We start from the raw sequence: 12,802 nt of genomic DNA on the forward strand, positions 1-12,802 counted from the left end.
TTACCAGCAATGTCTGGAAACATATATTCAGTCACCCACTGGCGCTGAAAGGCTCTGTTTTCAGAATCAACTTTTCTCTCCACCATTGTGAGCGGCTAGCTTCGCAATAACAGAAGTTTGACTTAATTCACGCAGGAATGTTCCCAGTTAGCCTAGCGTTCAGCAAGGAGGCTGCAGCGCTGCATTATGGGATCTGTAGTTAGTATATTATTAGCGCCTCATATTTCTGGGCCATGCATAACAATAATAGTACATCTATATAAAATGATCTCGCGGGCCAGAAATAAATGTACGCCGGGCCGAATGTGGCCCGCAGGCCTCGACTTTGACACATGTGATGTAGATGGTTAAGCAAAGGGAAGAAAACTTGCAATACAATCCTTCTGCGAATGGAGCGTTCCCCATCATTATATTGCCGTGATGACGTCACAGTTAGATCTTTACTGGAAATGATAACAGTTCCCCACACTCAAAAAGTTCTCCTTATATGGACATCAACTGCTACTTTTAGAGAAAAACAAGTGTGTATTACATTGTGCATTTTGTGAAAGTATATCTATCAGAAAAACTGTCCTAAGACGACCCTCCTGTTCTTACTAAGTGTGTGTGTGTGTGAACGTGCGTGTTTTACATAACTATGTGCATGTTGTTACAGGCCTGAGTACGTGCAGAACTGAATGTAGACAGCCCAGGGTCCAACAGGACCCACAAATTCGAGTTGTGTAAAGACACTGATGTACAACAGCTTAAGCAAATAGAAAGAATAATACAGAACAACAATAGACTGATTAAAGTGCCGATAATCTGTGTACCTTAATATTTGCTCAGAGTAACATAGATGGTAACAATGGTAAATGATTAATCAATGATAATTCTGATTATAACTGTGACCATAAGAATACAGAATAAAATATCTCTTGTCCACAAGTGGGACAGAGACATCCAGCTAGGCTAAGGTGAAAAGAAACTGGGGAGCACCACTTTCCAACAGTGCCAAAACTACTATCAAATGGTTTGCTGGCCATTTTATTACTATACTTGATTGACAAGCCAACTCATCTGTCCTAAACACCTTAGAGAATGAGTTTTGTCAAGAGGAAAATGACCAACTGACCAACAATCAAATGGCCAAGATGGCCATCAAAGGACCCTGGGCTTCATGAATACCTCAGGACCCCTTTTTGAGCTTATAAATGAGCATACTTTTAGGAAGCTGGGCATTTTTCAACAGACTGCAAGAAAGTGGGCTTTGCATGTATTTCCCTTAGTATGTCTTGTGCTGTGTTTTGAGGGGAAGGGAAAAGTCTAGCTGTTGGGAAATGTTTAAACATGCATGTCTGTGAAGGTTCTCAGTGATCCAGGTCATGGTAGTCTAAGGAGATTGGAAAGAAAAGCATCTGGACTTCTTCAAGTTGCTTGAAGACGATTCACCTCTCATTCGAAGCTTCTTCAGTAGAACTGAAGAAGCTTCTTGGATTAAAGAAAACTTAAAGAAGTCCAGACGCTTTTCTTTTCAAGCTCCTTAGACTTCAAACATGCATGTTCCGCGGGTGGCCAGGATTAGAAGTACACCTTGTCCACTAATCATACTTTGGCTGTTCTTTTCCATTTACCCAAATTTCACTGGACAAGAAACTGACCTTCAAGTTGTTTCTGAAGGCAGATGAATACTTATACTGAAAACTCCACCTGTGTGTGTGTGTGTGAAATAGAGTGAGAATACATGAAAGACAAATGTATTTTAAAGAGCTTTGCAAAGACTAAATAAGGTTGTATATATGTAAATGTCATGGAACGTGTTTTAGCAAATATCTTGTTATTCGTGTATTATTTTACTGAATGTTGTCTTTTGTTAACTCTGGTGTTTTTCAGGAGAAAACTGGATCAACAAGACTGTCATGAACATCAGTCAAGCTCTGTATTTATGAATGCTGACCAAACAGTAAAACACCGTTTAAATTCAAGGAAAAGAAGTGATCCTTCTGGACGAGAGTAAGAATGTATAACTAAAGTTGTTAAAAACCCCCCCACATATTTTGCACCTTCAAAACAGTTACTGACTCACATGAAGTTCACCAAACACTGACACCAGGTCACAAACACTCCAAGTCAAAGAAAACACTAAGTAACAAAGCGGAGTCGACTGCTTCACTCTCTTCGTCAAAAATTTTATACTGATATTTGCCCCTTACCTTACTTGAATAAAATATTAATTCCTCCACAGAGTGGACCAGCAGACATCAGAGTTTCCTATTACTCAGTCTGCCCAGCAGCATGAAACACAGCTGGACTCCATATTTATGGTTTGTGTGAAAATTACCTTGAAATCTTGACTGTCAACTCTGTGCTGCACATTGTAAACCAGGGGGTTGTCACTGTGTCCAACATGAATTTAATGTTTGCATCCATTTTAGTCTGAGTGATTTATATAGTGTTTTGCTCCAGCTACTAGAAAAGAAGCTCTTCACGTTTGTGAAGAATGAGCTGAAGAACATGCAGAAGGCCCTGAGTTTAGGTTTCCCAGGATGCTCAGAGAGTCGGTGGGAGGATGAGCATGCTGTAAGGAGTGAGGAAGATGAGCAGAGGAAGAGCACAAGAGAGGCATTTCTGAAGTTCACACTGCAGTTCCTGAAGACAATGAAGCAGGATGAGCTGGCTGACAGTCTACTGTATAGTAAGAGAAAGTTTTTAAATGTTTAAACTGTTAAATTAATGGTACCTTAACTATGAAATGAATCAACATTAATTCGCTCATTTTTAAGGGGAAGAAATGTTGGGATGTTTATTATCTAATAATTTAACTGATTTTATAATTTCAGAATTTTTTGCTCCTCTGTGTCGACGCAAACTTAAATCTCAGCTTCAGAAGAAATTCAAGTGCGTATTTGAGGGGATTGCTAAAGCAGGAAACTCGACTCTTTTGAATCAGATCTACACAGAGCTCTACATCACAGAAGGAGGGACTGCAAAGGTCAGTGAACATGAGGTCAGGCAGGTTGAAACAGCATCCAGGAAACCAGACAGACCAGAAACGACAATAAGACAAGAGGACATCTTTAAAGCTTCACCTGGAAGAGCTGGACCAATTAGAACAGTTCTGACAAAGGGAGTAGCTGGCATTGGGAAAACAATCTTGACACAAAAGTTCACTCTGGACTGGGCTGAAGACAAAGCCAACCAGGACATCCAATTCATGTTTCCGTTCACTTTCCGTGAGCTGAATGTGTTAAAGGAGAAAAAGTTCAGTTTGGTGGAACTTGTTCATCACTTCTTTACTGAAACCAAAGAAGCAGGAATCTGCAGCTTTAAGGACTTCCAGGTTGTGTTCATCTTTGATGGTCTGGATGAGTGTCGACTTCCTCTGGACTTCCACAATACTGAGATTCTCACTGATGTTACAGAGTCTACCTCACTGGATGTCCTGGTGACGAATCTTATCACAGGCAAACTGCTTCCCTCTGCTCGACTCTGGATAACCACACGACCTGCAGCAGCCAATCAGATTCCTCCTGACTGTGTTGACATGGTGACAGAAGTCAGAGGATTTACTGACCCACATAAAGAGGAGTACTTCATGAAGAGATTCAGAGATGGGAAACAAGCCAGCAGGATCATCTCCCACATCAAGACATCACGAAGCCTCCACATCATGTGCCACATCCCAGTCTTCTGCTGGATCACTGCTACAGTTCTGGAGGATGTCCTGAAAACCAGAGATGAAGGAGAACTGCCCAAGACCCTGACTGAGATGTACATCCACTTCCTGGTGGTTCAGGCCAAAGTGAAGAAGGTCAAATATGATGGAGGAGCTGAGACAGATCCACACTGGAGTCCAGAGAGCAGGAAGATGATTGAGTCTCTGGGAAAACTGGCTTTTGATCAGCTGCAGAAAGGAAACCTGATCTTCTATGAATCAGACCTGACAGAGTGTGGCATCGATATCAGAGCAGCCTCAGTGTACTCAGGAGTGTTCACAGAGATCTTTAAAGAGGAAAGAGGACTGTACCAGGACAAGGTGTACTGCTTCATTCATCTGAGCATTCAGGAGTTTCTGGCTGCTCTTCACGTTCATCTGATCTTCATCAACTCTAGAGTCAATCTGCTGCAAGAACAACATCCAACTTCCAATAAGTCTAAAATAAAAGAATATGCAGATGTACAGTTCTACCAGATTGCTGTGGACAAAGCCATGCAGAGTCCAAATGGGCACTTGGACTTGTTCCTCCGCTTCCTCCTGGGTCTTTCACTTCAGACCAACCAGATTCTCCTACGAGGCCTGTCAGCACAGACAAAATGTACCTTGAAAACCAATAAAGAAACAGTTTTGTACATTAAGAGGAATCTCAGTGAGAATCTGTCTTCAGAGAGAAGCATCAGTCTCTTGCACTGTCTGAATGAACTAAATGATTATTCTCTTGAGGAGGACATCCAACAGTCTCTGAGATCAGGAAGTCTCTCCACAGATAAACTGTCTCCTGGTCAGTGGTCAGCTCTGGTCGTCATCTTACTGTCATCAGGCAAAAATATGGATGTGTTTGACCTGAAGAAATACTCTGCTTCAGAGGAGGCTCTTCTGAGGCTGCTGCCAGTGGTGAAAGCTTCTAAGAAAGCACTGTAAGATATGATCAAGTTTTCATAATTTAAACACACAATCCTTTTAACAGATGCCAAAAAACAATTCCTCACTGCTTAATTATTATTATTGCTTTCAGACTGAGTGGCTCTTACCTCTCAGAGAGATTCTGTGAAGCTCTGTCCTCAGTTTGGAGCTCCCAGTTTTCTAGTCTGAGAGAAATTGACTTGAGTGACAATGACCTGAAAGATTCAGGAGTCAAACTGTTGTCTGGTGGACTGAAAAGTCCCTACTGTGAACTGATAACACTCAGGTAAGCATTCTTAAAATATTCAGCCAAAGTCAACCTAAAATCTGTTTTGACTAAGCTATGCAGGATTGTCTTTGTTGTGAATTGTGAAATTAGGACTGGGCGATATGACCCAAAATTCATATCTCGGTATTCTTTTGCTGGATTCTCGATATACGATATATATCTCTATATTTTTTTAAGCCATAAAGTAAGAACAAAAAGAGAGTTCTTAGTCAAAGCTGTGTCCCAAATCTCACATAGGCACATTTATTAACATACAGTGTAGATGTACAAGAAAAAATTACTCAGAAATAAATTATCAGCATTTATTAAATAATAATGCTCCATAAATAAAATAAAACAATGTTGTTTTTGTGCATAACAAAAAGCTCACAATTGTGCAGTCAAAATGTAAACTAACAGACGCTGAGCATAATAACAAAGACAGATTTCGCAGCTGCTCTGTTCCCAAGTTCTACTGACTGACAGCCTGGAGTTTGAAATCCTCTTTGTAACCGTGTCTCTGAACAGGTGCCATTTATGGTCCTTATACAACAACAACAACAACAACAATCTTTATTTATAGAGCACATTAAAAGCCAGGGGCATGCCAAAGTGCTTTACATAAAACAATAAAACAATAAAATGATTTACACTAAAACATCGGAGTCATATAAGTGTGGGATTATGTTCACAGGTAAAAACCACTAATAGGAATAATCTATAGCACACAGCTATAGCAAAGTAGAACTGTACCATCATACACAGTGATAGAGAACATAGACAACGCAACAATAAAATAATAAAATAATTAGCACTATAACGTAATGGCCTGTATTTATATAGCGCTTTACTAGTCCCTAAGGACCCCAAAGCGCTTTACATATCCAGTCATCCACCCATTCACACACACATTCACACACTGGTGATGGCAAGCTACACTGTAGCCACAGCCACCCTGGGGCGCACTGACAGAGGCGAGGCTGCCGGACACTGGCGCCACCGGGCCCTCTGACCACCACCAGTAGGCAACGGGTGAAGTGTCTTGCCCAAGGACACAACAACCGAGACTGTCAGAGTCATATAAGTGTGAGATTATGTTCACAGGTAAAGACCACTAATAAGAATAAGCTATAGCACACAGCTATAGCAGAGTAAAGCTGTACCATCAAACACAGTGATAGAAAACATTGACAGTACGGTAATATTACATTGAAGCAGAGTACGTATCACTCCGCGAGGCTCCTCAGCAGTGTTGGTCAAGTTAGTTGAAAAAAGTAATCAGTAATCTCGTTACTTTACAGATTACTTATTTTCAAAAGTAATTAATTACTTAGTTACTTAGTTACTTTTTAAAAACACGATTTACAACCTGAAGAGGTGATAAAGCGATAGATCTTTCAGCCCAATTCTACTTTTTCTACATAATCCATCATACAAAATGTAATCAAATGGAAAAGTCTCTTTTTTAAACTTGTTTTATTAGTTTTAATCTTTTAACTTTATGCATCAAGCAAAAATTTAATTATATGCAACATTCTCTGACTGGAAGAAATTTGTTTAACATTTAAACCTATTTTCTGCACATTCCAGCACATAAAATAATTTTTTTTGTTTACACTCTTTCAAGTAGATGCAAGTAAAGCACAGCAGAAAATAAAGTCAAAGACTCAGCGGTCCTGTTGCTCTATTTTACCTTTGTAAAGCAGGAGTGGGGTAGGCGGAGGTTTACCCTGGTACAGGTGTGCAGCGGTCAGTTGAAGAATCCGCGAGTTTCTCTGTGAATTTCCCATTACGTTGTAGCGCACTCGGTGCTTGCTTGGAAGTTTAGGGGTTTTTTGCTGTAAAAAGAAGTTTTCTTCTCACGCACAATGGACACTAATGTTTTTATCACTTTTTATGGAATCTAACTCAAAGTAAGGTCAGTACTTCCACGCTTTAAACGCTGCATGCTCATACTCTCTCCCACACTCGATATATTATCCATTGTTGATCTGCACACAGCTGTTGTCACTAACGTCGCACTTGCTTACGTCACTGTCATGAGACATTCTCGCAAAAAAAATCATGGTTTTAGTAACGCAGTAACACAGCGTTCCTACGGGAAAGTAACGTAATCTAATTACCGTTTTTGCAATAGTAATCCCTTACTTTACTCGTTACTTGAAAAAAGTAATCGGATTACAGTAACACGTTACAAGTAACGCATTACTGCCCATCTCTGCTCCTCGGTAGCTGTAATGCTCCAACAATCCATCAAGCAGTGTAACTTCGTAGCTTATCAAAGTCGTACTAAAACATTTTTTGAAAGGTTTCTGAGCATTGTGTACCACATAAAATCGATTCGAGGTCAGTAAGCACAACCAGAATTCATACATAAGGCACACTGTCGATTTTTGAGAAAATGAAAGGATTTTAGGTGTCAACGCATTTGCTCGGTTAGCTCGTTAATGCCATCCAGCCCCACGCTTGGGCGATCCATGGTAAATTGTTAACAGAGATTTTCCACGTTAATGCAGTTATGGCGTTAACATCACGCTGACAGCACTAAAATAGTAATCTCCAAATGTTTTCTTTTTACCGACCAGCTCCTCTTTGATAGCTGCCGTGTCCATCTTGTTGTTGCCTGCAGGTGAAGCGATGGGGGAGGGGGAGTTGTGTTCAGTGAAAGAGAGAGGCAAGGCAGAGTAACATTGCGTAGAGACAAAAGTTGACAATAGAGAGGAAAACTTGCAGCTCCACAAGTATAATTATAACGTAACCTAGATTACATCGAGATAAACGATATTGTCACATTTCATATCTGGTATAAAAATATATCGATATATTTAAAAACTCCATATATCGCCCAGTCCTATGTGAAATGGTTTTATTAGGAGGAGTTTGCCCTTTCTTTCCCTCAACTTTGTCTTTGGGGACATTATGACGTAACCTATGTAAATGGCTGAAGTTGTTGCCCACATTTATGCTCGTAAGTGGTGCATTTTGTATGGTCGTGGGGATGCTATGCCTTTTTTTTTTTTCTTCCCCCCCCTTCTGGGTCAAATGTATTTTTCCCTCAGTTTTTTTTTTTTACTTCTTTGTACATTCCTTTCTGGTAGTTTTAGAATTTAAAAAATTTTAAAAATCGAATATTGATACTAGTGCTGTCAGCATTAATCTCGTTAAAATGACATTAACGCCAGAACCGCATTAACGCGGAAATGTCCGTTAGCGAGTTAACACTGACAGCACTAATTGATGCCATAGATTATTATATTTTATACTCAGGTGATGATGGTTCTCACTGATAAATTCTAAAATGGTAGTGGAAAAAGTAGCCAACATACTGTGCTGAACATGCCAATCACAATAGTTGCACGCTGTGTCACATTTCCTGCTGAAGCATAAATTAGACATTGACCACTGATGCTTTTCATTTTTTATATATTTTTTTAATTTATTATTATTTTTTATAGTTTCTTCTTTTAATTCATGGTATACGATGTGTGTTATCTGCAGGCTGTCAGGCTGTCTGATCACGGAACAAGGTTGTACTTCTCTGGCCTCAGCTATTAGCTCCACTTCCTCCCATCTCCGGGAGTTGGACTTGAGATACAACCATCCAGGAGACACAGGAGTAAAGTTGTTAAAGCAGCTGAGACTGGATACACTCAGGTATTGAGTCCTAAAGTAGCCCCACTAACAGAAGCACACAGTTTTACTGCATGGTTCTTTACTGCTGAAACACTTGATTCTGGTTAAATATCGTATTGAGATTTTCTTTAAAAAAAAAAAAAAAAAAGAGGAAAGTGATTGCACACTGGATTATAAGACGCATTGTTGATGAATGTGTCTGTTTTCATACATAAGGCATTTTTGAGAAAATTAATTCTCAAAATTTTTAAGTGCGGCTTATAGTGCAAAAAATACGGTAGTTATAAAATACAACTAACCTAAATTTGTTAAAATGATTGTTAAATTGAATGGTTGTTGATAATTAAAATAGTCAGGGCAAATTTAAACAGCCTCATAAAATTAATTCTAAGTATTATGCTGGAACTCTAATAATTTCTTTAATAACTAAGAAGTAAATGATGAAGAATTTGATGAGTTCTGAATAGCAGATGTTGGCAGCAAATGCCCATTGCACCTAGTTGTCTCTCACTGCTCTATTGTACCATTTCATGTTCCTGTTAAAATGCACAGTGGTGTTTTGTGTAGCTTATCTAAGATGACATAGCAGCAAGATGTGGCTGCATCTTGCTGCTATGTCATCTTAAATTGGTCATGTGATTCAGATGCACCTGCGCGTCCATCGACCCCAGATGGTTAATTTCCTGCTTCCAAAATCAGAAAAATTTGAGCTTATTGTACTTGGCCCTAAAAATTTTAGAAACATTATCAGGCTGTCTTAAAACCTCCCTGAAACATATTCAATTGGTCCAAATCCTGCGAGAATAGAGTAAGGGACTAGAATAAGAGAATATTTCTCGCATATTGGCTTTTGGTAATTGGTCCTGTTAAATCCATAATTGACTTTAAAATACTTCTCACATGCGAGGACTTGAATAATCAGGCCCGATCTTAAAGAACTTAGTACCATGTCACCCAAATAGATCACTTTGCCTTTTGACTCACCTTTTTCACAGTCTGTGTTTAAAGTGCCTTGAAAACGTATTTAAATTTAAAATTGCTGTTCACAGACAGTCTCCATCTAATCTGGCTAAGATTGAAATGTTTTGCAACAAAAAATGGGCAAAAACTTCAGTCTCTAAATGTGCAAAGCTGATAGAGACATATCCCAAAAGACTTGGATCTGTAATTGCGGTGAAAGTTGGATCTACAAAGTATTGGTGCAGGGAATGCATGCCAGACTTTTCTGATTTTAATTTGCTGAAAATTCTGAAAATATGTATCATTTTTGTTCCACTTCACAATTCTGTGCTACTTTGTGTTGTTATATCATAGAAAATCTCAATAAAAACATTAAAGTTTGTGGTGATAAGGTGACAAAATGTGTAAAAGTTCAAGGGGTATGAATTCTTTTTCAAAGCACTGTATATACACCGCTCTGCATTTAATCATTAATTATTGTTAATATCTTGCTCTCTTTTAAAGTGTGTCTCTTGTCCTGTGTCCTTCCCATCACTCCCAACCAGTCTTGGCAGATGCCCTTTTAAAAGGGAGTTTTTCCTTCCCACCATTTGCCCAGTGCTTGTTCACAGGATACCATTTGATTGTTGGGGTTTTCTCTTTATTATTGTAGGGTCTTTATCTTACAATAAAATGCCCCTCTTCCACTAGTGCCTTCACAGCCTGACTCGACTCTACTCATTTCCGGTCGTTTTTCTTTACAATTGAATACCATCTCAAAGGGGACATGAAACACTATGAATATAAAGGCTAATTTTTGCAATTGGTCACTGCTCTCGAAAACTGACAAAGATGCAACTCTGTCTGTGAAGCTGGATTTAAGAAATAAGAGTTCAGAAACCAACAGCGTGGTCCTTAAGTTTGACAAAATGCCATAGACTGAGCAGCAGGTATGCCATTGCCTTGACATTCTCCATTGTTGTGTTGGGTTGCATAGAAATGCTGTCACAGGACTTTCATTGGAGTAAAGGGTACATGAAATGCTACACATGTAAAGTGATGTGCTATACATGTGTTTATGCTGAAAGTGACTGTGCTGGTCTGACCCCCCCCTCCTTCTTTCAGGGTGAAGCCTGCTGGAGTCAGATGGTTGAAACCAGGCCTGAGGAAGTGTAAGTGTGTTTTTAATTAAATTCACAGCACGTCATCCTCAGACTGTTACATCGCTCATTCACATCTCTGATGTCAGGAGTCATCATCATATGTCAATCAATGAACAGATGATGAATCAATAACTGCAGCTGGATTGTTTGTTTTCTCCATCAGGGTCATGTGAACTCACAGTCGACACAAACACAGTGAACAGAAACCTCAAACTGTCTGACAACAACAGGGAGGTGACATGGTTGGAGAAGGTTCAGTCATATCCTGATCATCCAGACAGATTTGATGATGGATATCATCAGCTGCTGTGCAAAGATGGTCTGACTGGTCGCTGTTACTGGGAGGTTGAGTGGAGTGGATGGGTGTTTATTTCAGTGAGTTACAGAGGAATCGGAAGAAAAGTAGAAAGAGATGACTGTTTATTTGGAAGGAATGATCAGTCCTGGAGACTGAGCTGCTCTGATGATCGTGGTTTTAGCCATTACTCTGTTTGTCATAATAGAAGACAAACATCTATCTCCTCCTCCTCTGTCTCTAACAGAGTAGCAGTGTATGTGGACTGTCCTGCTGGCACTCTGTCCTTCTACAGAGTCTCCTCTGACACTCTGATCCACCTCCACACCTTCAAAACAACATTCACTGAACCTCTTTATGCTGGATTTACACTTTGGCCTGGTTCCTCCATAAGTCTGTGTGGAGTTCAGTAGAGTCTCCTGTTACAGAAGCACTCTGCTGTACAAAGTTCAGTTTGTACATAAGATAATAGAAAGTAAATAGGAAAAAAAAAAACTTTATCCCAAAAGTTCAGAAATTAAAATCCTCCATTATACAGTGAGGATCTTTAATCCAAAGCAAATGCAGATGCTGTGGTATAGGGTTGTAGATTTTTTTTTTAATCTGTCCTGTGTCAGTACAGGTGAAGCAAAGTGTTCAGTTGCATGTCTAATACAGCTGCACCATATCAAGTGGTCTGTGTTAAGACTTGTATAAATGTTTATATATTTACATATATCATGATATCATTGATAAAGCAACACAGTGCTAGTGTGCGCTACAATGAGACGAACCTGAACATGTCTAACCGCTTTGACCTCCACTGGTAACTTGGTAAAAAGAAAGTATAGTACTTTAATACAAAGTTATAATCCAAAATAAAGGTGTAAACAATAAATTTGTTTTACCGCTGGAGGGAGAAATACACAGCTTACTACTGTGTGTAACTGGTGTACTGTGTGACTTAGATGTAAACAAGGGACTCCACCGAGCATTTCTGGAGCATCTACTAGTTGTGCTTCATATGAGAAGGAAGGGTAAAAGGTGGCCGAGAAGGAGAAAAAAAAATTATATACTCAAAATTTCCAGGGAAACCACTTCCTAGGCTACCTTTGTTTCAGAACATTCACACTTAAAATTAGGAAGTCTGTCATGAGTGACAGTATCTCACTGGAAAAGGATAGAAAATTCCCTTTATTTACTTGAAAAATTGCCTGCTAGCTCTGAGCAGGTGCACTTAAGTTTTCTGCAGATGAGACAAACTGTGATATCAGAGAGGAATCGCTGAACTGCAGTAACCAAAAAGATGATTTTACAAACTGCTCAGAGAAAGTGACATTATTTTTCAAAGAATACAAGGTCTATTGCAGCCAGTGACATTTATTTCTACTTGCCAGTATAATGAAATGATAGGCACTATAACTTGTTTTTAATGTTAAAATAATGTAATTCATTTAAAAGAACTAACATTTTTATGAATCATATTTTGAGATTTTCTTTCTTCTTATATGCACTTTAATAATAAATTTGAAAAACATTGTGTAGTGGTCTTTTTTTTTTTAATGACTTTAATCTGAGTTCTATAGATTTAGGGTTTGGAGGTTTGAACGAAACCAAAGTTTTTCACTTGAAACTGCATCATTGAAAATCTCAAATTAACAATTAGACCTCTACCTTCTCTCATGACAAACAGAGCCATCATTGTTTTCAGGTTGTACGTTTGATCCTAAAATAATGTTGAATAAACTACTATGTGTTTAACCCTCTCAGGCTCAAATGAAACTTTTTGTTGCTAATGTACAACCAAGTCCTGCAGTGGTACTTCTGAGTAAAAAAACTCATAAAATATGTATGTGGGGTAATCAAGTTGTTAGTTTTTAACTGTTGCAAATTGGCAACGCCTGCCTCGAGAGGGTTAAAAGTAG

At 39.0% G+C, this 12,802-nt stretch overlaps 1 protein-coding gene across 1 annotated transcript in view; it reads left to right on the forward strand.

Annotated features, from left to right (window-relative positions):
• The window catches only part of LOC146680824 (NACHT, LRR and PYD domains-containing protein 3-like), a 35,657-nt gene extending 23,240 nt beyond the window's left edge, over positions 1–12,417 (forward strand). Inside the window, exons 9-16 of the mRNA XM_085448827.1 lie at positions 1,873–1,992; positions 2,225–2,303; positions 2,446–2,674; positions 2,820–4,614; positions 4,713–4,886; positions 8,367–8,522; positions 10,566–10,612; positions 10,767–12,417. Coding sequence (XP_085304953.1) covers positions 1,873–1,992; positions 2,225–2,303; positions 2,446–2,674; positions 2,820–4,614; positions 4,713–4,886; positions 8,367–8,522; positions 10,566–10,612; positions 10,767–11,311 — 3,145 coding nt within the window. The 3' untranslated portion in view covers positions 11,312–12,417. The remainder of the gene's footprint in view (positions 1–1,872; positions 1,993–2,224; positions 2,304–2,445; positions 2,675–2,819; positions 4,615–4,712; positions 4,887–8,366; positions 8,523–10,565; positions 10,613–10,766) is intronic.
• The last annotated feature ends 385 nt before the right edge of the window (positions 12,418–12,802 follow it).

This window comes from Copadichromis virginalis, linkage group LG23 (genome assembly GCF_057382275.1).
Source record: "Copadichromis virginalis isolate Kocher_CV1m ecotype Utaka linkage group LG23, C_Virginalis_male_GT1.1, whole genome shotgun sequence".
In the NCBI taxonomy this organism is placed as follows: domain Eukaryota; kingdom Metazoa; phylum Chordata; class Actinopteri; order Cichliformes; family Cichlidae; genus Copadichromis; species Copadichromis virginalis.